The 22,352-nt window shown below is 58.5% G+C and overlaps 1 protein-coding gene across 4 annotated transcripts; it reads right to left on the bottom strand.

Moving 5' to 3' along the window:
* Positions 1-7: 7 nt before the first annotated feature.
* Positions 8-21,671, bottom strand: LOC136006162 (casein kinase II subunit alpha-like). Of its 4 annotated transcripts, none has more exons than XM_065664171.1 (11): positions 21,574-21,671; positions 17,219-17,345; positions 11,517-11,628; positions 9,124-9,225; positions 7,855-7,905; positions 6,261-6,320; positions 5,743-5,826; positions 4,584-4,694; positions 3,746-3,847; positions 1,542-1,642; positions 8-201 (listed from the first exon to the last, which is right to left on the bottom strand). In XM_065664171.1, exons 2-11 carry the CDS (start codon positions 17,317-17,319, stop codon positions 12-14), a joined length of 1,014 nt encoding a protein of 337 aa, XP_065520243.1. In that variant the 5' UTR covers positions 17,320-17,345; positions 21,574-21,671; the 3' UTR covers positions 8-11. The 4 variants fall into 4 exon arrangements, with proteins under 4 accessions (XP_065520243.1, XP_065520244.1, XP_065520245.1 ...); XM_065664172.1 differs by having other exon boundaries at positions 17,219-17,375; positions 21,574-21,619; XM_065664173.1 differs by lacking the exon at positions 11,517-11,628.
* Between the last annotated feature and the right edge of the window lie 681 nt (positions 21,672-22,352).

Genomic DNA, 22,352 nt, shown 5'->3' with positions numbered 1-22,352 from the left:
TTCAGGGTGCTCTATGGGGCAGGATGCACTCTATGGGGCAGGCCCCACGCACAGAAGTAGGGGTGCTCCATGGCGTCGCGCGCCGTCAGCCGGCTCTGGTGGTCGTAGCGCAGGAGCTGGTCCAGGAAGTCCAGGGCCTCGGCGCTCACCAGGTGCTGGTTCTCGCTGTGCACGAAGCGCTCCCAGCGCTTCCGGGAGTGCCTGCGGGGGAGGCACGGGATGGGATGGGATGGATGGGATGGGATGGGATGGATGGGATGGATGGGATGGGATGGGATGGATGGGATGGATGGGATGGATGGGATGGGATGGATGGGATGGATGGGATGGGATGGATGGGATGGGATGGGATGGATGGGATGGATGGGATGGGATGGATGGGATGGGATGGGATGGGATGGGATGGATGGGATGGGATGGATGGGATGGATGGGATGGGATGGATGGGATGGGATGGATGGGATGGGATGGGATGGATGGGATGGGATGGGATAGATGGGATGGGATGGATGGGATGGGATGGGATGGGATGGATGGGATGGGATGGATGGGATGGGATGGGATGGGATGGATGGGATGGGATGGGATGGATGGGATGGGATGGATGGGATGGATGGGATGGATGGGATGGGATGGATGGGATGGGATGGATGGGATGGGATGGATGGGATGGGATGGGATGGATGGGATGGGATGGATGGGATGGGATGGATGGGATGGATGGGATGGGATAGATGGGATGGATGGGATGGGATGGATGGGATGGGATGGATGGGATGGGATGGATGGGATGGGATGGATGGGATGGGATGGGATGGATGGGATGGGATGGATGGGATGGATGGGATGGATGGGATGGGATGGGATGGATGGGATGGGATGGATGGGATGGATGGGATGGATGGGATGGGATGGATGGGATGGGATGGATGGGATGGGATGGGATGGATGGGATGGGATGGGATGGATGGGATGGGATGGATGGGATGGGATGGGATGGGATGGATGGGATGGGATGGATGGGATGGGATGGGATGGGATGGGATGGGATGGATGGGATGGGATGGATGGGATGGATGGATGGATGGGATGGGATGGATGGATGGGATGGATGGGATGGGATGGGATGGATGGGATGGATGGATGGGATGGATGGGATGGATGGGATGGGATGGGATGGGATGGATGGGATGGGATGGATGGGATGGGATGGATGGGATGGATGGGATGGGATGGATGGATGGGATGGGATGGATGGGATGGATGGGATGGGATGGATGGGATGGATGGGATGGGATGGGATGGATGGGATGGGTGGGATGGGATGGGATGGATGGGATGGGATGGGATGGATGGGATGGGATGGATGGGATGGGATGGATGGGATGGGATGGATGGGATGGGATGGGATGGGATGGGATGGAATGGGATGGATGGGATGGGATGGATGGGATGGACCCTTCAGCTCCTCCAGGCCCATCGGGGGGGCCGGGACGCCCTCCCCTAGCTCCGGGTGCTCCGGGCTGGGGCGAGGATCCCACCTGCCCAGGATGTCGTTGAAGCGCGGGTCCAGCTCGATGCTGTACTTGTCGATGTAGTCGTAGAGGTCCTCGGTGCCCAGCACCTTGGCGATGCGCACCAGCTGCGGGGGAGCAGGGGCAGGATGAAGGCCGGGGGGGGGGGAGAGAAAGGGGGGTGATGGAGATCGGGGTTGGGGTGATGGAGGTCAGGGTGCTGCGGGAGAAGGTTGGGGTGATGGAGGGGTTGGGGTGATGGGGAAGGTTGGGGTGATGGAAGGGTTGGGATGATGGAAGGGTTGGGATGATGGGGAAGGTTGGGGTGATGGAAGGGTTGGGGTGATGGAGAAGGTTGGGGTGATGGAAGGGTTGGGATGATGGAAGGGTTGGGATGATGGGGAAGGTTGGGATGATGGAGAAGGTTGGGATGATGGGGAAGGTTGGGGTGATGGAAGGGTTGGGGTGATGGAGAAGGTTGGGGTGATGGAAGGGTTGGGATGATGGAAGGGTTGGGATGATGGGGAAGGTTGGGATGATGGAGAAGGTTGGGGTGATGGAGAAGGTTGGGGTGATGGAAGGGTTGGGATGATGGAGGGGGGTTGGGATGATGGGGAAGGTTGGGGTGATGGAGGGGGGTTGGGATGATGGGGAACGTTGGGATGATGGAGAAGGTTGGGGTGATGGAAGGGTTGGGATGATGGAGAAGGTTGGGATGATGGAGGGGGGTTGGGATGATGGGGAAGGTTGGGGTGATGGAAGGGTTGGGATGATGGAGGGGGGTTGGGATGATGGGGAAGGTTGGGGTGATGGAAGGGTTGGGATGATGGAGGGGGGGTTGGGATGATGGAGGGGGGTTGGGATGATGGAGAAGGTTGGGGTGATGGAAGGGTTGGGATGATGGAGGGGGGTTGGGATGATGGGGAAGGTTGGGGTGATGGAGGGGGGTTGGGATGATGGGGAACGTTGGGATGATGGAGAAGGTTGGGGTGATGGAAGGGTTGGGATGATGGAGAAGGTTGGGATGATGGGGAAGGTTGGGATGATGGAGGGGGGTTGGGATGATGGGGAAGGTTGGGGTGATGGAAGGGTTGGGGTGATGGAAAGAGGGTTGGGATGATGGGGAAGGTTGGGGTTATGGAGGGGTTGGGTTGATGGAGGTGGGGCTGGGATGATGGAGGTGGGGCTGGGATGATGGGGAAGGCTGGGGTGATGGAGGGGTTGGGATGATGGAGAGGGGGTTGGGATGCTGGAGAAGGTTGGGGTGATGGAGGGGTTGGGGTGATAGAAAGAGGGTTGGGATGATGGGGAAGGTTGGGGTGACAGAGGGGTTGGGATGATGGAGGGGTTGGGATAATGGAGCAGGTCGGGGTGATGGAAGGGTTGGGATGATGGAGAAGGTTGGGGTGATAAAGGGTAAGGCTGAGGTGATGGAAGGGTGTGGATGATGAAGCAGGTCGGGTTGATGGAAGGGTTGGGATGATGGAGGGGGGGGTTGGGATGATGGGGAAGGTTGGGGTGATGGAAGGGTTGGGATGATGGAGGAGAAGGCTGGGATAATGGAAGGGTTGGGATGATGGAGAAGGTTGGGGTGATAAAAGGTAAGGCCAGGGTGATGGAAGGGTTGGGATGATGAAGCAGGTCGGGTTGATGGAAGGGTTGGGATGATGGAGGGGGAGTTGAGATGATGGGGAAGGTTGGGGTGATGCAGGATAAGGTTGGAACAATGGAAGGGTTGGGATGATGAACGGGGTGGGGCTGGGATGCTGGAGAAGGTTGGGGTGATGCAGGATAAGGCTGGGGTGACGGAAAGGCTGGGATAATGGAAAAGATTGGAGTGATGAAGAAGGTTGGAGTGGTGGAGGGAGGGTTGGGTGATGGAGAAGGCTGGGTGACGGAAGGGCCGGGATGCTGGAGCAGGTCGGGTGATGCTGGGGCAATGGAAGGGTTGGGATGCTGGAGCAGGTCCGTGCAGGGGTGATGCTGGGGCAATGGAAGGGTTGGGATGCTGGAGCAGGTCGGTGCAGGGGTGATGCTGGGGCATGGAAGGGTTGGGATGCTGGAGCAGGTCAATGCAGGGGTGGTGCAGGGGCAATGGAAGGGTTGGGATGCTGGAGCAGGTCGGTGCAGGGGTGATGCTGGGGCATGGAAGGGCCGGGATGCTGGAGCAGGTCGGGTGATGCTGGGGCATGGAAGGGATGGATGGAAGGGTGATGGAGCCAGGACCTCACCTGGTCGTAGTTGTCGTGGCCGTGGAAGAAGGGCTCCTTCCTGAAGACCATGCTGGCCAGCATGCAGCCCAGGCTCCACATGTCCAGGCTGTAGTCGTACATCTGGAGCGGGGCAGGAGACGGCTGGGGTTAGGGTTAGGGGTTAGGGGTTGGGGTCAGGGTTAGGAGTTAGGTGTAGGGGTTAGGGGTAGGGGTTAGTGTTAGGGTTAGGGGTTAGAGTTAGGGGTTAGGGGTAGGGGATGGGGTTAGGGGTTGGTGTTAGTGTTAGGGATAGGGGTTAGGGGTACTGGTTAGGGTTAGGGGATGGGGTTGGGTTTAGGGTTAGATTCAGGGGTCAGGGTTAGGGGTTGGATTTAGGGGTTGGGGTTAGGGGTTAGTGTTAGTTGTTGGGGTTAGGGGTTAGGGGTAGGGGTTAGGGTTAGGGTTTAGGGTTAGGGGATGGGGTTAGGGTTAGGGGTTGGGTTTAGGGTTAGGGGTTAGGGGTAGAGGTAGGGGTTAGGGTTAGGGGTTGGGGTTAGGGGTTGGGGTTATGTTTAGGGGTTAGGGGTAGGGGTTAGGGGTTGGGGTTATGGTTAGGGGTTAGGGGTAGGGGTTAGTGTTAGGGGTTTGTGTTAGGGTTGGGGTTGGGTTTAGTGTTAGGGTTTAGGGTTAGGTTTAGGGTTTGGTTTAAGATTAGGTTTAGGGGTCAGGGTTAAGGGTTAGGGTTAGGGGTTGGGGTTAGGGTTCAGGGTTAGGGTTGGGCTCAGGGTTAAGGGTTCTGGGTTAGGGTTTGGGTTACCCCATCTCCCGGTGTAACCCCAGAGGAAGAAGTGGGGAGCAGCCCCCCCATGCCCCATACCTGATAATCCACCAGCAGCTCCGGCCCCTTGAAGTAGCGCGAGGCCACGCGGACGTTGTACTCCTGGCCTGGGTGGTAGAACTCGGCCAGGCCCCAGTCAATGAGGCGGAGCTGGGGGGAGGAAGAGGAGGATGAGGATGGGGACGGGGCCCTGCAGCTGGGACCTTGCCATGGTCCTGCCCCTGCTCCAGGGCCCGAAGGGGCTGCAGGGAGCCTGGAGAGGGGCTGGGGCCAAGGGAGGCAGGGATGGGATGGGGAGGAAGAGGGAAGAGGTGATGGGATCTTGGGGGGGAGTTCTTCCCCATGAGGGTGCTGGGGCACTGGCAGGGGGTGAAGGGAGAAGTTGGGGATGCTCCATCCCTGGCAGTGCTCGAGGCCAGGTTGGACACAGGGGCTCGGAGCCCCCTGCTCCAGTGGAAGGGGTCCGAGCCCTCCTACCCATCCCATCCCATCGGGGAGCCCCAATTCCCTCCGGGAAGAGGGAAATCAATGGGGATTTACTGGATGCAGGCGGTGCTTTGATGGTTATATGGAATTCCCAATGGGAAGTGGGAAATCAATGGGGATTTACTGGATGTGGGCAGTGCTTTGATGGTTCTATGGAATTCCCAACGGGAAGTGGGAAATCAATAGGGATTTACTGGATGCGGGCGGTGCTTTGAGGATCACATGGAATTCCCACCGGGAAGTGGGAAATCAATGGGGATTTACTGGATGCGGGCGGTGCTTTGAGGATCACATGGAATTCCCACTGGGAATCAATGGGGATTTACTGGATGCGGGTGGTGCTTTGATGGTTCTATGGAATTCCCACCGGGAATCAATGGGGATTTACTGGATGCGGGCGGTGCTTTGATGGTTATATGGAATTCCCACCGGGAATCAATGGGGATTTACTGGATGCGGGCGGTGCTTTGATGGTTCTATGGAATTCCCACCGGGAATCAATGGGGATTTACTGGATGCAGGCGGTGCTTTGAGGGTCACTTGGAATTCCCACCCAACAGATGGGACCCCATGGGCTTCAAGGGCTCCTCCAGCTCCGGAGGACGGGATTGGAGCCGGAGCAGCTTTAAGGTCCCGTCCATCCCAAGCTATTCCATGCTTCCAGGGCCTCCCGGAGCGCATCCAAGCCTCGGGCTGCTCGGGCTCTCCCTACCTTCCTGTGCTCGTGGTCGATCATGACGTTGTGGGGTTTGACGTCCCGGTGCATCACACCCATGCTGTGGCAGTAATCCAGGGCCTGCGGAGGGAATGGGATCCGCAGGGATGCTCCTGCATCCCGGGAAGAGGCAACGGGAGCCATGGGGATGGTCGGAGCCAGCACCACCAAGGCTTTGCTTGGCTGGAAGGCTCCAACCTGCCCGGTGCCAGCAGGCTCTGCCCCTTGAATCCATGGGATGGAGCACGGGATAAATCCCAAATCCCATTCTCCCAGCGCCAGCCCCACAGGATGGAGATGGCAGTGAATGGGTGCTGGCACCAGCACATGGGTGGGTGGGGGGACGGGGACCACAGTGGGTGCTGGAAGGGAGAGGCCTTGCAGCACCACGAGCAGGCCGGATCCTGCTTCCCAAAGGATGGGGTTACCCCGGAGGGGATCAGCACAGGAGCAGCGGATCCGTGCCGGGGGAAGGAGGTCGGGCCCCGCATCCCAGCCATCCCATGGGATCTCACCTTCAGGATCTCGTACATGTAGAAGCGGATGTCGAAGTCTGAGAGGGTCTGGTAGAGCTGCTGCAGGAGGGAGGAGCAAGAGAGGAGGATGAGGAGGAGCAGGATGGGGAGGAAGGGGCTGGGTGGGGTGGGGGGTGCAGGATGGGGTGGGGGGGGCTGGATGGGGTGGGGGGTGATGGATGGGGTAGGGGGTGATGGATGGGGGGGTGCTGGATGGGGTGGGGGGTGCAGGATGGGATCGGGGTGCAGGATGGGGGGGGTGCAGGATTGGGTGGGGGGTGCAGGATTGGGTGGGGGGTGCAGGATGGGGAGGAAGGGGCTGGATGGGGTGGGGGGTGCAAGATGTGGGGGTTGCAGGATGGGGTGGGAGGGGCTGGATGGGGTGGGGGGTGCAAGATGGGATTGGGGGTGCAGGATGGGGGGGGTGAAGGATTGGGTGGGGGCTGCAGGATGGGGAGGAAGGGACTGGATGGGGTGGGGGGTGCTGAATGGGGTGGGGTGTGATGGATGGGGGGGTGCTGGATGGGGTGGGGGTTGCAGGATGGGGTGGGGGGTGCAGGATGGGGGGGTGCAGGATTGGGTGGGGGGTGCAGGATGGGGTGGGAGGGGCTGGATGGGGTGGGGGGTGCAGGATGGGGTGGGGGGCTGGATGGGGTGGGGGGTGATGGATTGGGGGTGCTGGATGGGGTGGGGGGTGCAGGATGGGGTGGGGGGTGCTGAATGGGGTGGGGGTGATGGATGGGGTGGGGGGGGATGGATGGGGGGGTGCTGGATGGGGTGGGGGTTGCAGGATGGGATTGGGGGTGCAGGATGGGGGGGGTGCAGGATTGGGTGGGGGTGCAGGATGGGGTGTGAAGGATGGGGGTTGCAGGATGGGGTGGGAGGGGCTGGATGGGGTGGGGGGGGCAGGATGGTGTGGGGGGCACAGAATAGGGAGGGAGGTGCTGGATGCGGTGGGGGGTGCAAGATGTAGGGGGGTGCAGGATGGGATCAGGGTGCAGGATGGGGGGGATGCAGGATTGGGTGGGGGGGTGCAGGATGGGGTGGGAGGGGCAGGATGGGGTGGGGGGTGCTGGATGGGGTGGGGGGTGCAGGATGGGGTAGGGGGTGATGGATGGGGGTTACCGGATGGGTGGGGGGTGCTGGATGGGGTGGGGATGATGGATGGGGTGGGGGGTGCTGGATGGGGTGGGGGGTGCAATATGTGGGGGGGTGAAGGATTGGGTGGGGGGTGCTGGATGGGGGGTGCAGGATGGGGTGGGGGTGCAGGACAGACACTTGTGGGATCCCAGCTCAAGGCCCATGGGCACCTTGGTACCCGCTTTGTGTCCTCAACAATTCCACTGGGAATGATGGGGATGCCCCTTGGCTGGGGGGGGGGGGGGGCAGCACCCTTCAGTGCCCCCATAGGGCCACCCAGCACCCAAAGGGCTCTGTTTCCCCCTCGCTGCCCTCCCCAAGCCCTGAGGAGCCGGCAGGATGGGGAGCTGGGGAATGCCCCAATCCCAAGAGGGGCTCATCCCGGATCGAGGGCCGGGAATGCCACGGGAGGCCGGGATGGGCTCTGCTGGGGCCATGGCGGGGGAGCACCCACCTTGAAGTCGGTGTTGTTGACGTGCTCGAAGACCAGGGCGGGCGTCCGGGACTGCGCGAATGGGGCCATGGATGGGGGGGGAAGGAAAGAGAGAGGTTGAGTGCCCCCCCCCGCCATAACCGGGCGGGGGGGGGGCAGAGGAACTGGGGGGGGGCAGCACCCACAGAGGGGAGAAGGGAAAATGTGGGGGAGAGATGGGAGAAGGGAAAAGGGAGAAGGGAGAAGGGAAAAGGGAGAAGGGAGAAGGGAAAAGGGAGAAGGGAAAAGGGAGAAGGGAAAAGGGAGAAGGAAAAGGGAGAAGGGAGAAGGGAGAAGGGAGAAGGGAGAAGGGAGAAGGGGGAAGGGAAAAGGGAGAAGGAAAAGGGAGAAGGGAGAAGGGAGAAGGGGGAAGGGAGAAGGGAAAAGGGAGAAGGGAAAAGGGAGAAGGGAAAAGGGAGAAGGGAGAAGGGAGAAGGGAGAAGGGAGAAGGGAGAAGGGGGAAGGGAGAAGGGAAAAGGGAGAAGGGAAAAGGGAAAAGGGAGAAGGGAGAAGGGAGAAGGGAAAGGGAGAAGGAGAAGGGGGAAGGGAGAAGGGAAAAGGGGGAAGGGAAAAGGGGGAAGGGAAAAGGGAGAAGGGAGAAGGGAGAAGGGAGAAGGGAGAAGGGAAAAGGGAGAAGGGAAAGGAAAAGGGAGAAGGGAGAAGGGAGAAGGGAGAAGGGAAGGACCCGGCCGGGGCTCCGGAGCCTCCGCCATGGGGCTGGGCTGGGGCAGGGGGAAGGAGGCAGCTCCCAGGGCAGGGACCCAGGCAGGAGCCAGCAGGGCCCTGGCCAGGACCGCTCTGGCCTTGGCTCTTACGGAGGCAGGGAATGGTTTGGGATGAAGGGATCTGAAGGCTCCTCCGGTTGGGATCCCATGGGCAGGGACCGCATTCCAAGCTCCTGCATCCAACCGGGCCTTGAGCACCGCCAGGGATGGGGCAGCCCTGTCCCAATGCATTCCCATATCCCAACCATCCTCCTGGGGACGAACTTCCCAAGATCCCATCCAACTCGGAGCCATCCAGTCATGGATTGGGGGGGGGGGGGGTGGTACCAGGCCGGGTCCTCTCCGGAGGCTGCTCCATCCCTGTCCTCCTCCCATCGCCAGCCTCTGGAGCAATCCCAGGCTCCCCAAGGGAGGATTTGAGCTCCCAGATGGATGCCAAGCGGGGCAGGGAACAGCCTGAGCCTGATCCCAAGGATTCCAAAGCATTCCAGAGCATTCCAGAGGCTGGAGATGCCCTGCTCCTTACCACGGGGTCCTTGACGATGTCCAAGAGGCTGATGATGTTGGGGCCACCGCGGAGGTTCTCCAGGATCTTTATCTCCCGTTTGATCTTCTTCTTCTTGACGGGCTGAGGAGACACAACGGGAGAGCTGGGACAGCGGGAAAGCTCCTCATCCCTAGGGAATAACACAGGGATCAGGAGGCTGGGAGATGGGGGGGGGGATGGGATATAACGGGAAGGGATGGGAATGGGGTGGGATTGAGCTCCAGGAGCTCCGAGGGTCGGGTCCTGCCCCTCTGCTGTGTGGAAGCCGGAGGGAGAGGGGCTTGGGATGAGGGATGCAGGGATGGGAGCAGCAGGAACGGCTCCAATGGGATCCCGGCAAGGGCTGCCCCATCCCAAGGCCGCGCTGGAGCCATTCCAGGCCTATCCCAGCCCCACGCGGCTCCTCCATGGGGAAGGAGCTGAGGGAGCCCGGGACCAGCACAGAGGGACCAGGATGGGGGGGGCCTGGACCAGTTTGGGGGCTCCCGGTCCCAGTTTGGGGGTCCCCGATCCTGGTTTTGGGGTTCTCATTCCCATTTTTGGCTTTCCCATTCCAGTTTTGGGGGTCCCATTCCCAGTTTTGAGGTTCCCATTCCCAGTTTAGGGGCTCCCATTCCCAGTTTTTGGGTTCCCCTTCCCATTTTGGGGCTCCCGATCCCGGTTTTCGGGTTCCTGATCTCGGGTTGGGGGTTCCCATTCCCAGTTTCTGGGTTCCCATTCCCAGATTTAAGGTTCCCATTCCCAGTTTTGAAGTCCCCCTTCCCACTTTGGGGTTCCCCTTCCCCTTTTTGGGTTCCCGATCCCGGTTTTTGGGTTCCCGATCCCAGGTTGGGGGTTCCCATTCCCAGTTTTGAGGTCCCCATTCCCAGTTTTTGGGTTCCCAATCCCGGTTTTTGGGTTTGCATTCCCAGTTTCTGGGCTCCCATTCCCATTTTTGCGTTCCTAATCCCAGATTTTGGGTTCCCATTCCCAATTTTTGGGTTCCCACTCCCGGTTTTCAGGTTCCCGATCCCAGTTTTTGGGTTCCCATTCCCATTTTTGGGTTCCCATTCCCAGTTTCTGGGTTCTCATTCCCAGTTTTGGGTTCCCAATCAGGGTTTTCAGGATCCTGATCCCGGGTTTTGGGTTCCCATTCCCATTTTTGGGTTCCCATTCCCATTTTTGGGTTCCCAATCCCAGATTTTGGGTTCTCATTCCCAGTTTTTGGGTTCCCGATCCTGGTTTTCCGGTGCCTGATCCCAGTGTTCTGGGTCCTGATCCCAGTTTTCGGGTTCCCGATCCCAGTTTTTGGGTTCCTGATCCCGGTTTTCCAGTTCCTGATCCCAGTTTTCCGGGTTGCGAACCCAGTTTTCGGGTTCCCAATCCTGGTTTTCCAATTCCCGATCCCAGTTTTCAGGTTCCCGATCCCAGTTTTCCGATTCCTGATCCCAGTTTTCCAATTCCCAATCCCAGTTTTCAGGTTCCTGATCCAGTTTTCAGGTTCCCGATCCCAGTTTTCCAATTCCTGATCCCAGTCTTCCGATTCCCGATCCCAGTTTTCAGGTTCCCGATCCCAGTTTTCAGGTTCCCGATCCCGCTTTTCTGGTTCCCAATCCCGGTTTCCGGTTCCCAATCCTGGATTTCCAGGTTCCCGATCCCAGTTTTCCGATTCCCAATCCCAGTTTTCCAATTCCCGATCCCAGTTTTCAGGTTCCCAATCCTGCTTTTCTGGTTCCCAATCCTGGCTTCCGGGTTCCCGATCCCAGTTTTCCGATTCCCGATCCCAGTTTTCCGATTCCCGATCCAGTTTTCCGATTCCTGATCCCAGTTTTCCGATTCCCGATCCCAGTTTTCCGATTCCCGATCCCGGTTTTCTGGCTCCCGCTCCCAGTTTCCGGGTTCCCAATCCCAGTTTCCAGTTCCTGATCCCAGTTTTCCGGGTCACAATCCCGGTTTTCTGGCTCCCGCTCCCAGTTCTCCAGTTCCCGATCCCAGTTTCCGGGTTCCCGCTCCCAGTTTCCGGGTTCCCAATCCCAGTTTCCGGGTTCCCGCTCCCAGTTTTCCAGTTCCTGATCCCGGTTTTCCAGTTCCTGATCCCAGTTTTCCGATTTCCGATCCCGGTTTTCTGGGTCACAATCCCGGTTTTCTGGCTCCCGCTCCCAGTTTCCGGGTTCCCAATCCCAGTTTCCGGGTTCCCGCTCCCAGTTTTCCAGTTCCCAATCCCGGTTTTCCGATTCCCGATCCCGGTTTTCCGATTCCCGATCCCGGTTTTCTGGCTCCCGTTCCCAGTTTCCGGGTTCCCAATCCCAGTTTCCAGTTCCCGATCCCGGTTTTCCGATTCCCGATCCCAGTTTTCTGATTCCCGATCCCGGTTTTCCGGCTGCCGCTCCCACCTTGAGGATCTTCACCACCACCTTCTCGTTGCTGGTGATGTTGATGGCCTCGAAGACCTCGCTGTACTTGCCCCTTCCCAGCTTCCGCACCAGCTGGAAGTCATCCTGGTTCCTGCGGGACGGCGCCGGGATACGGAGCTGGAGCAGGCGCCAGGAAACCGAGATCCCGAAGATCCCAATCCCAAAGCTCCCGATCCCAACGCTCCGAATCCCAAAAATCCCAATCCAAAGCTCCTGAGATCCCAAAGCTCCTGATCCCAACGCTCCGAATCCCAAGGCTCCCAATCCAAAGCTCCTGAGATCCCAAAGCTCCTGATCCCAATGCTCCAAATCCCAAAAATCCCAATCCAAAGCTCCTCTGATCCCAAAGCTCCCGATGCCAACGTTCCGAAACCCAAGGCTCCCAATCCAAAGCTCCTGAGATCCCAAAGCTACTGAGATCCCAAAGCTCTGGATCCCAAAGCTCCTGATCCCAATGCTCCTGAGATCCCAAAGCTCCCAAGATCCTAAAGCTCCCAATCCCAAAGCTCCCAATCCCAAAACCCCCTGAGATCCCAATGCTCCTGATCCCAAACCTGCTGATCCCAAATCTCTTGATCAAAGTGCTCCGGATCCCAGAGCTCCTGAGATCCCAAATCTCCTGATCCCAAAGCTCCGAATCCCAAAGCTCCAGATCTGAAAGCTCCGGATCCCAACGCTCTGGATTCCAAAGCTCCTGAGATCCCAAATCTCCTGATCCCAACGCTCCTGATCCCAATGTTCCTGAGATCCCAAAGCTCCCGAGATCCTAAAGCTCCCAATCCCAAAGCACCTGAGATCCCAATGCTCCTGATCCCAAACCTGCTGATCCCAAATCTCTTGATTCCAGCGCTCTGGATCCCAAAGCTCCTGAGATCCCAAAGCTCCTGATCCCAAAGATCCAGATCCCAAATCTCCCGAGATCCCAAAGCTCCAGATCCCAATGTTCCTGAGATCTCAAAGCTCCCGAGATCCTAAAGCTCCCAATCCCAAAGCTCCCAATCAGAAAGCTCCTGAGATCCCAATGCTCCAGATCCCAAACCTCCCGATCCCAAAGCTCCAAATCCCAAAGCTCCAGATCCCAAAGCTTCTGATCCCAACGCTCTGGATTCCAACGTTCCTGAGATCCCAAAGCTCCTGATCCCAAAGCTCCAAATCTCAAAGCTCTGGATCCCAAAGCTTCTGATCCCAAAGCTCCAGATCCTAAATCTCTTGATCCAAGCCCTTCGTATCCCAAAGCTCCGGATCACAACGCTCCTGATCCCAAAGCTCCCAAGATCCCAAAGCTCCAGATCCCAATGCTCCTGAGATCCCAAAGCTCCTAAGATCCCAAAGCTCCCAATCCCAAAACCCCCGAGATCCCAATGCTCCAGATCCCAAACCTGCTGATCCCAAATCTCTTGATTCCAGTGCTCCGGATCGCAAAGCTCCAGATCCCAAAGCTCCAGATCCCAAAGCTCTGGATCCCAATGCTCCAGATCCCAAACCTGCTGATCCCAAATCTCTTGATTCCAGTGCTCCGGATCCCAAAGCTCCTGAGATCCCAAAGCTCCAGATCCCAAAGCTCCCAAATCCAAAGCTCCTGATCCCAAAGCTCCCAATACCAAAGCTCCAGGTCCCAAAGCTCACGATTCCAAAGCTCCCAATCCCAAAGCTCCTGAGATCCCAAAGCTCCAGATCCCAAAGCTTCTGATCCCAAAGCTCCGGATACCAAAGATCCGGATCCCAGCGCTCTGGATCCCAAAGCTCCCGAGATCCCAAAGCTCCCAATCCCAAAGCCCCTGAGATCCCAATGCTCCTGATCCCAAACCTGCTGATCCCAAATCTCTTGATCGAAGCACTCCGGATCCCAGAGCTCCCGATCCCAAAGCTCCAGATCCCAAAGCTCCAGATCTCAAAGCTCCCGATTCCAAATCTCTGGATCCCAAAGCTCCTGAGATCCCAGAGCTCCAGATCCCAAAGTTCCTGATCCCAAAGCTCCAGATACCAATGCTCCTGAGATCCCAAAGCTCCCGATCCCAAAGCTCCAAAACCCAAAGCTCCAAATCCCAAAGCTTCTGATCCCAAAGCTCCGGATCCCAAAGCTCCCGATCCCAATGCTCCTGAGATCCCAATGCTCCTGAGATCCCAAAGCTTCTGATCCCAAAGCTCCGGATCCCAAAGCTCCAAAACCCAAAGCTCCGGATCCCAAAGCTCCAGATCCCAAACCTGCTGATCCCAAAATCTCTTGATTCCAGCGCTCCAGATCCCAATGCTCCTGAGATCCCAAAGCTCCTAATCCCAAATCTCTGGATCCCAAACCTCCCGATCCCACAGCTCCTGATCCCAAATTTCTTGATCCCAGCACTCTGGATCCCAAAGCTCCCGAGATCCCAAACCTGCTGATCCCAAATCTCTTGATCCCAAAGCTCCCAATCCCAAAGCTCCCGATCCCACAGCTCCTGATCCCAAACCTGCTGATCCCAAAGCTCTTGATCCCAGAGCTCCTTATCCCAAAGCTCCTGATCCCAAACCTGCTGATCCCAAATCTCTTGATCCCAGTGTTCCGGATCCCAAAGCTCCTGATCCCAAATCTTCTGATCCCAAAGTCCCCGATCCCAAAGCACCCGATATCAAAGCTTCTGATCCCAAAGCTCCTGACCCCAAAGCTCTGGATCCCAAATCTCTTGATCCCAGGGCTCCGGATCCCAAAGCTCCTGAGATCCCAAAGCTCCCGATCCCAAAGCTTCTGATCCCAAAGCTCCAGATCCCAACCCTGCTGATCCCAGGGCTCCGTATCCCAAATCTCTTGATTCAAGTGCTCCAGATCCCAAAGATCCAGATACCAACGCTCCTGATCCCAAAGCTCCGGATCCCAAAGCTCCAAAATCCAAAGCTTCTGATCCCAAAGCTCCTCAGATCCCAAAGCTCCTGATCTGAAACTTCCCGATCCCAAAGCTCCGAATCCCAAAGCTCAAGATCCCAAAGCTCCCAATCCCAAAGCTGCTGATCCCAAAGCTGCAGATCCCAAAGCTCCTGATCCCAAAGCTCCCGATCCCAGTGCTCCGGATCCCAAACCTCCAGATCCCAAAGCACTTGATCCCAATGTTCCTGAGATCCCAAAGCTCCTGAGATCCTAAAGCTCCCAATCCCAAAGCACCTGAGATCCCAATGCTCCTGATTCCAAACCTGCTGATCCCAAATCTCTTGATCCCAGTGTTCCGGATCCCAAAGCTCCTGAGATCCCAAAGCTCCTGATCCCAAAGCTCCCGATCCCAAAGCTCCTGAGATCCCAAAGCTCCTGATGCCAAAGCTTCTGATCCCAAAGCTCCTGACCCCAAGGCTCCTGATCCCAAAGCTCTGGATCCCAAATCTCTTGATCCCAAAGCTCCTGAGATCCCAAAGCTCCAGATCCTAAATCTCTTGATCCAAGCCCTTCGTATCCCAAAGCTCCGGATCACAACGCTCCTGATCCCAAAGCTCCCAAGATCCCAAAGCTCCAGATCCCAATGTTCCTGAGATCCCAAAGCTCCTAAGATCCCAAAGCTCCCAATCCCAAAACCCCCGAGATCCCAATGCTCCAGATCCCAAACCTGCTGATCCCAAATCTCTTGATTCCAGTGCTCCGGATCCCAAAGCTCCTGAGATCCCAAAGCTCCAGATCCCAAAGCTCCCGATACCAAAGCTCCAGGTCCCAAAGCTCACGATTCCAAAGCTCCCAATCCCAAAGCTCCTGAGATCCCAAAGCTCCAGATCCCAAAGCTTCTGATCCCAAAGCTCCGGATACCAAAGATCCGGATCCCAGCGCTCTGGATCCCAAAGCTCCCGAGATCCCAAAGCTCCCAATCCCAAAGCCCCTGAGATCCCAAAGCTCCCGATCCCAAAGCTTCTGATCCCAAATCTCTGGATCCCAAGGCTCCGGATCCCAATAGTCCCAATCACAAAGCTCCTTATCCCAAAGCTCCAGATCCCAAAGCTCCCAATCCCAAAGCTCCTGATCCCAAATGTCCTGAGCCCAAAGCTCTTGATCCCACAGCTCCAGATTCCACAGCTCTTGATCCCAAAGCTCCAGATCCCAAAGCTCCTGAGATCCCAAAGCTCCTGATGCCAAAGCTTCTGATCCCAAAGCTCCTGATCCCAAAGCTCTCAATCCCAAAGCTCCAGATCCCAAATCTACTGATCCCAAATCTCTGTATCTGAAAGCTCCAGATCCCAAAGCTCCTGATCCCAAAGCTCCCGATCCCAAAGTTTCTGATCCCAAATCTCCAGATCCCAAAGCTCTGGATCCCAAAGCTTCTGATCCCAAAGCTCCCGATTCCAAAGGTCCTGAGATCCCAAAGCTCTGGATCCCAAAGGTCAAGATCCCAAAGCTCTTGAGATCTCAAAACTCCCGATCCCAAAGCTCCCGATTCCAAAGCTCCTGAGATCCCAAAGCTCCTGATGCCAAAGCTTCTGATCCCAAAGCTCCTGACCCCAAGGCTCCCGATCCCAAAGCTCCGGATCCCAAATCTCTTGATCCCAAAGCTCCAGATCCCAAAGCTCCTGAGATCCCAAAGCTCCTGTTCCCAAAGCTCCCGATGCCAATGCTCCTGATCCCAAAGCTTCTGATCCCAAAGCTCCAGATCCCTAAGATCCTGAGATCCCAAAGCTCCTGAGATCCCAAAGTTCCTGATCCTAAACCTGCTGATCCCAAAGCTCCGGATCCGAAAGCTCCCAATCCCAAAGCTTTGGATCCCAAAGCTCCTGATCCCAAAGCTTCTGATCCCAAAGCTCCTGAGATCCCAAAGCTGCAGATCCCAAATCTCCCGATCCCAATGCTCCGGATCCCAACGCTTCTGATCCCAAAGCTCCTGAGCTGGTTCCAAAGGCTGGGAGAAGCAGAGGCCACCACAAGGAGCACACAAAGGCACTGGATGGAGATGGGAGCCTGGAGCATCCCATCCCATCCATCCAATCCCATCCCATCCATCCCATCCCATCCATCCCATCCCATCCATCCTGCTCCATCCCATCCCATCCCATCCATCCCATCCCATCCATCCCATCCAATCCCATCCCATCCCATCCCGTCCCCGCACCCAGAGCCACCACAGATCCCAGGGATTTTCCCTCCCAGGCTGCCCTGGCTCTGTGGGGATGCGGCATTCCCACCTCCCGCTCTTCCCAAGGGTGGAGAGGAAGAGGTGGGATATAGGGATGAGCCAGGACCTGCAGAGCCCACCACGGGATCGGGCCCATTCCCATTGCTGGGAATTAAGGGCAGAGACAAGGAAGTATCCCATGGAGCATGCCCCCAAGGGGCCCCCCATCCGGATCCGGGATGGAGATGGAACCGGAAGAGGGAGGATGGGATGGGATCTTGGGAAGGCGATGGGATCTTGGGAAGTTCTTCCCCATGAGGGTGCTGGGATACCGGCGGTATCCAAGGACGTTGGATGGGGCTTGGAGCACCCTGCTCCATTGGGAAGCATCCATAGGCTGGAAGCGGAGGAGCTTCCCGGTCCATCCTGACCCATCCCATTCCATGCTTCCAGGATCTTTACATCCCCACCAAACCCAAGGCTGCAGCTCGGGGGGGCTCTTTGGGAATCATCTCCCCACTTCCCAGAACACCACCCAATCCAAGCGGCGCTTCCATTGGAGCCACGAGAGCGGGAGCTTCCCTATGGATTGGGTGGGATTGCCCGGCGCCATTCCCAGCCTACCCCCATTCCACGACGTGGGATTCGTAGTCCCAGTACTCGCGGGGCCGCTGCGTGTTCACCTCGGCATAGACCCGGGCCCGGCTCGGAACGGGCCCCGCCATGATCCAACGGGAATGCCGCGCTCATCCTGCAACACAGACAGGAGCTGGGATCACACCTGGAACAGGGACACAGGAGCTGGGATCAGAGCCGGAACAGGGACACAGGAGCTGGGATCACACCTGGAACAGGGACACAGGAGCTGGGATCACACCTGGAACAGGGACACAGGAGCTGGGATCAGAGCTGGAACAGGGACACAGGAGCTGGGATCACACCTGGAACAGGGGCACAGGAGCTGGGATCAGAGCCGGAACAGGGACACAGGAGCTGGGATCAGAGCCGGAACAGGGACACAGGAGCTGGGATCACACCTGGAACAGGGACACAGGAGCTGGGATCAGGGCTGGAACAGGGACACAGGAGCTGGGATCACACCTGGAACAGGGACACAGGAGCTGGGATCAGGGCTGGAACAGGGACACAGGAGCTGGGATCACACCTGGAACAGGGACACAGGAGCTGGGATCAGGGCTGGAACAGGGACACAGGAGCTGGGATCAGGCCTGGAACATGGACACAGGAGCTGGGATCACACCTGGAACAGGGACACAGGAGCTGGGATCAGGGCTGGGACAGGGACACAGGAGCTGGGATCAGGGCTGGGACAGGGACACAGGAGCTGGGATCAGAGCTGGAACAGGGACACAGGAGCTGGGATCAGAGCTGGAACAGGGACACAGGAGCTGGGATCAGAGCTGGAACAGGGACACAGGAGCTGGGATCAGGCATGGAACAGGGACACAGGAGCTGGGATCACACCTGGAACAGGGACACAGGAGCTGGGATCAGAGCTGGAACAGGGACACAGGAGCTGGGATCAGAGCTGGAACAGGGACATAGGAGCTGGGATCAGGCCTGGAACATGGACACAGGAGCTGGGATCAGAGCTGGAACAGGGACACAGCAGCTGGGATCACACCTGGAACATGGACACAGGAGCTGGGATCACACCTGGAAGAGGGACACAGGAGCTGGGATCAGGGCTGGAACAGGGACACAGGAGCTGGGATCAGAGCTGGAACAGGGACACAGGAGCTGGGATCACACCTGGAACATGGACACAGGAGCTGGGATCACACCTGGAAGAGGGACACAGGAGCTGGGATCAGGGCTGGAACAGGGACACAGGAGCTGGGATCACACCTGGAACAGGGACACAGGAGCTGGGATCAGAGCTGGAACAGGGACACAGGAGCTGGGATCAGAGCTGGAACAGGGACACAGGAGCTGGGATCAGAGCTGGAACAGGGACACAGGAGCTGGGATCCAAGCTGGAACAGGGACACAGAGCTGGGATCAGGGCTGGGACAGGGACACAGGAGCTGGGATCACACCTGGAACAGGGACACAGGAGCTGGGATCAGGGCTGGAACAGGGACACAGGAGCTGGGATCAGAGCTGGAACAGGGACACAGGAGCTGGGATCACACCTGGAACAGGGACACAGGAGCTGGGATCAGGGCTGGAACAGGGACACAGGAGCTGGGATCAGAGCTGGAACAGGGACACAGGAGCTGGGATCAGGGCTGGAACAGGGACACAGGAGCTGGGATCAGAGCTGGAAGAGGGACACAGGAGCTGGGATCAGAGCTGGAACATGGACACAGGAGCTGGGATCAGAACTGGAACAGGGACACAGGAGCTGGGATCAGAGCTGGAACAGGGACACAGGAGCTGGGATCACACCTGGAACAGGGACACAGGAGCTGGGATCAGGGCTGGAACAGGGACACAGGAGCTGGGATCAGAGCTGGAACAGGGACACAGGAGCTGGGATCAGGGCTGGAACAGGGACACAGGAGCTGGGATCAGAGCTGGAAGAGGGACACAGGAGCTGGGATCAGGGCTGGAACAGGGACACAGGAGCTGGGATCAGAGCTGGAACAGGGACACAGGAGCTGGGATCAGGCCTGGAACATGGACACAGGAGCTGGGATCAGGGCTGGAACAGGGACACAGGAGCTGGGATCAGAGCTGGAACAGGGACACAGGAGCTGGGATCAGGGCTGGGACAGGGACACAGGAGCTGGGATCAGAGCTGGAACAGGGACACAGGAGCTGGGATCACACCTGCAACAGGGACACAGGAGCTGGGATCAGAGCTGGAACAGGGACACAGGAGCTGGGATCAGAGCTGGAACAGGGACACAGGAGCTGGGATCAGAGCTGGAACAGGGACACAAGAGCTGGGATCACACCTGGAACAGGGACACAGGATCTGGGATCACACCTGGAACAGGGACACAGGAGCTGGGATCACACCTGGAACAGGGACACAGGAGCTGGGATCAGGGCTGGAACAGGGACACAGGAGCTGGGATCAGGGCTGGAACAGGGACACAGGAGCTGGGATCAGAGCTGGAACAGGGACACAGGAGCTGGGATCACACCTGGAACAGGGACACAGGAGCTGGGATCACACCTGGAACAGGGACACAGGAGCTGGGATCAGGGCTGGAACAGGGACACAGGAGCTGGGATCAGAGCTGGAACAGGGACACAGGAGCTGGGATCAGGGCTGGAACAGGGACACAGGAGCTGGGATCACACCTGGAACAGGGACACAGGAGCTGGGATCAGGGCTGGAACAGGGACACAGGAGCTGGGATCAGGGCTGGAACAGGGACACAGGAGCTGGGATCAGAGCTGGAACAGGGACACAGGAGCTGGGATCAGAGCTGGAACAGGGACACAAGAGCTGGGATCACACCTGGAACAGGGACACAGGAGCTGGGATCAGGGCTGGAACAGGGACACAGGATCTGGGATCACACCTGGAACAGGGACACAGGAGCTGGGATCAGGGCTGGGACAGGGACACAGGAGCTGGGATCAGGGCTGGAACAGGGACACAGGAGCTGGGATCAGAGCTGGAACAGGGACACAGGAGCTGGGATCACACCTGGAACAGGGACACAGGAGCTGGGATCAGAGCTGGAACAGGGACACAGGAGCTGGGATCAGGGCTGGAACAGGGACACAGGAGCTGGGATCAGGGCTGGAACAGGGACACAGGAGCTGGGATCAGAGCTGGAACAGGGACACAGGAGCTGGGATCAGAGCTGGAACAGGGACACAGGAGCTGGGATCAGGGCTGGAACAGGGACACAGGAGCTGGGATCACACCTGGAACAGGGACACAGGAGCTGGGATCACACCTGGAACAGGGACACAGGAGCTGGGATCAGGGCTGGAACAGGGACACAGGAGCTGGGATCAGAGCTGGAACAGGGACACAGGAGCTGGGATCAGAGCTGGAACAGGGACACAGGAGCTGGGATCAGAGCTGGAACAGGGACACAGGAGCTGGGATCAGAGCTGGAACATGGACACAGGAGCTGGGATCAGGGCTGGAACAGGGACACAGGAGCTGGGATCAGGCCTGGAACATGGACACAGGAGCTGGGATCAGGGCTGGAACATGGACACAGGAGCTGGGATCAGAGCTGGAACAGGGACACAGGAGCTGGGATCAGAGCTGGAACAGGGACACAGGAGCTGGGATCAGGCCTGGAACATGGACACAGGAGCTGGGATCAGGGCTGGAACAGGGACACAGGAGCTGGGATCAGAGCCGGAACAGGGACACAGGAGCTGGGATCAGGGCTGGAACATGGACACAGGAGCTGGGATCAGGGCTGGAACAGGGACACTTGGGGAAGGACCTGGCTCGATCCCAATGGATGCTGGGCCCAGCTCTCCCTGCAGTGCTGGAGGTCCCGGTGGTGCCATCACCTCCATCCCCATCCCATCCCTATTCTATCTCCATCCCCATCCCATTCCCATCCCATTCCCATCCCATTCCCATCCCATTCCCATCCCATTCCCATCCCATCCCCATCCCATCCCCATCCCATCCCACCGCCAGGTCCATGCCAGGCACCCTGGATCTCCGGAGCCCTGGGGCCAGGAGGCAGCGGAGTTCCAGAGGCCGGGAATGAGGAGCAGGCTCCGGGGGGGGTGGTGCAGGGAGCCCGAGAACTTCCCAAGATCCCAACAACTCTTCCCTTTGGAGCCGCCGGGATCGGGCCCATGCCCGGGGCTGCCCGCATCCCATGGGATGGGGATGGGGACCCCGGCGAGGGGCAGGGGCCGGGAGACCCCGTAGCAAGGGGAGCGGGGGGGGGGAGCCCCACAGGGCCCCGCGGTGGGGCAGGGCCCCGGCGCCCCACACATTCCCCCCCCCCCCAACCTTATTGCCCCCCCCCCCCTTCAATGCCCCCCTCCCGGTTTCCCCCCCCCCCCGCCCTCACCGTGGCCCCGGTCGGTGCCGGCTCCGCTCCGGGGCCGCGTCCCCTCAGTGCTGCCAAGATGGCGGCGGCGGCGGCCGCCGCAAGCGGGCCCCGGTCCGCCGGGCCGGTAGGGGGCGCCAGGGAGCGGGTGCAGGCGGCGCGGTGACGTCATGACGGCGGAGTTGGATGGGGTTAAGGGGTGGGGGGGAGGTAGTGATCAGCAGTGGGGGTTTTACTGGGTATACTGGGATGGGGCATTGGTGCCTTACTGGTTATACTGGGATGGGTCAGCAGTGCTTTACTGGTTATACTGGGATGGGGCATTGGTGCCTCACTGGTTATACTGGGGTGGGTCAGTGGTGCCTTACTGGTTATACTGGGATGGGTCATTGGTGCCTTACTGGTTATACTGGGATGGGTCAGCAATGCCTTACTGGTTATACTGGGATGGGGCATAGGTGCCTTACTGGTTATACTGGGATGGGGCATTGGTGCCTTACTGGTTATACTGAGGTGGGGCATTGGTGCCTCACTGGTGATACTGGGGTGGGTCAGTGGTGCCTTACTGGTTATACTGGGATGGGTCAGTGGTGCCTTACTGGTTATACTGGGGTGGGGCATTGGTGCCTCACTGGTTATACTGGGGTGGGTCAGTGGTGCCTCACTGGTTATACTGGGATGGGGCATTGGTGCCTTACTGGTTATACTGGGATGGGGCATAGGTGCCTTACTGGTTATACTGGGATGGGTCACTGGTGCCTTACTTGTTATACTGGGATGTGTCAGCAGTGCCTTACCGG

This window comes from Lathamus discolor (genome assembly GCF_037157495.1).
Source record: "Lathamus discolor isolate bLatDis1 chromosome 2 unlocalized genomic scaffold, bLatDis1.hap1 SUPER_2_unloc_1, whole genome shotgun sequence".
NCBI classification, from domain to species: Eukaryota; Metazoa; Chordata; class Aves; order Psittaciformes; family Psittacidae; genus Lathamus; species Lathamus discolor.
The sequence above is the reverse complement of the archived record's forward strand: the minus strand, read 5'-3'. Positions and strand labels throughout refer to the sequence as shown.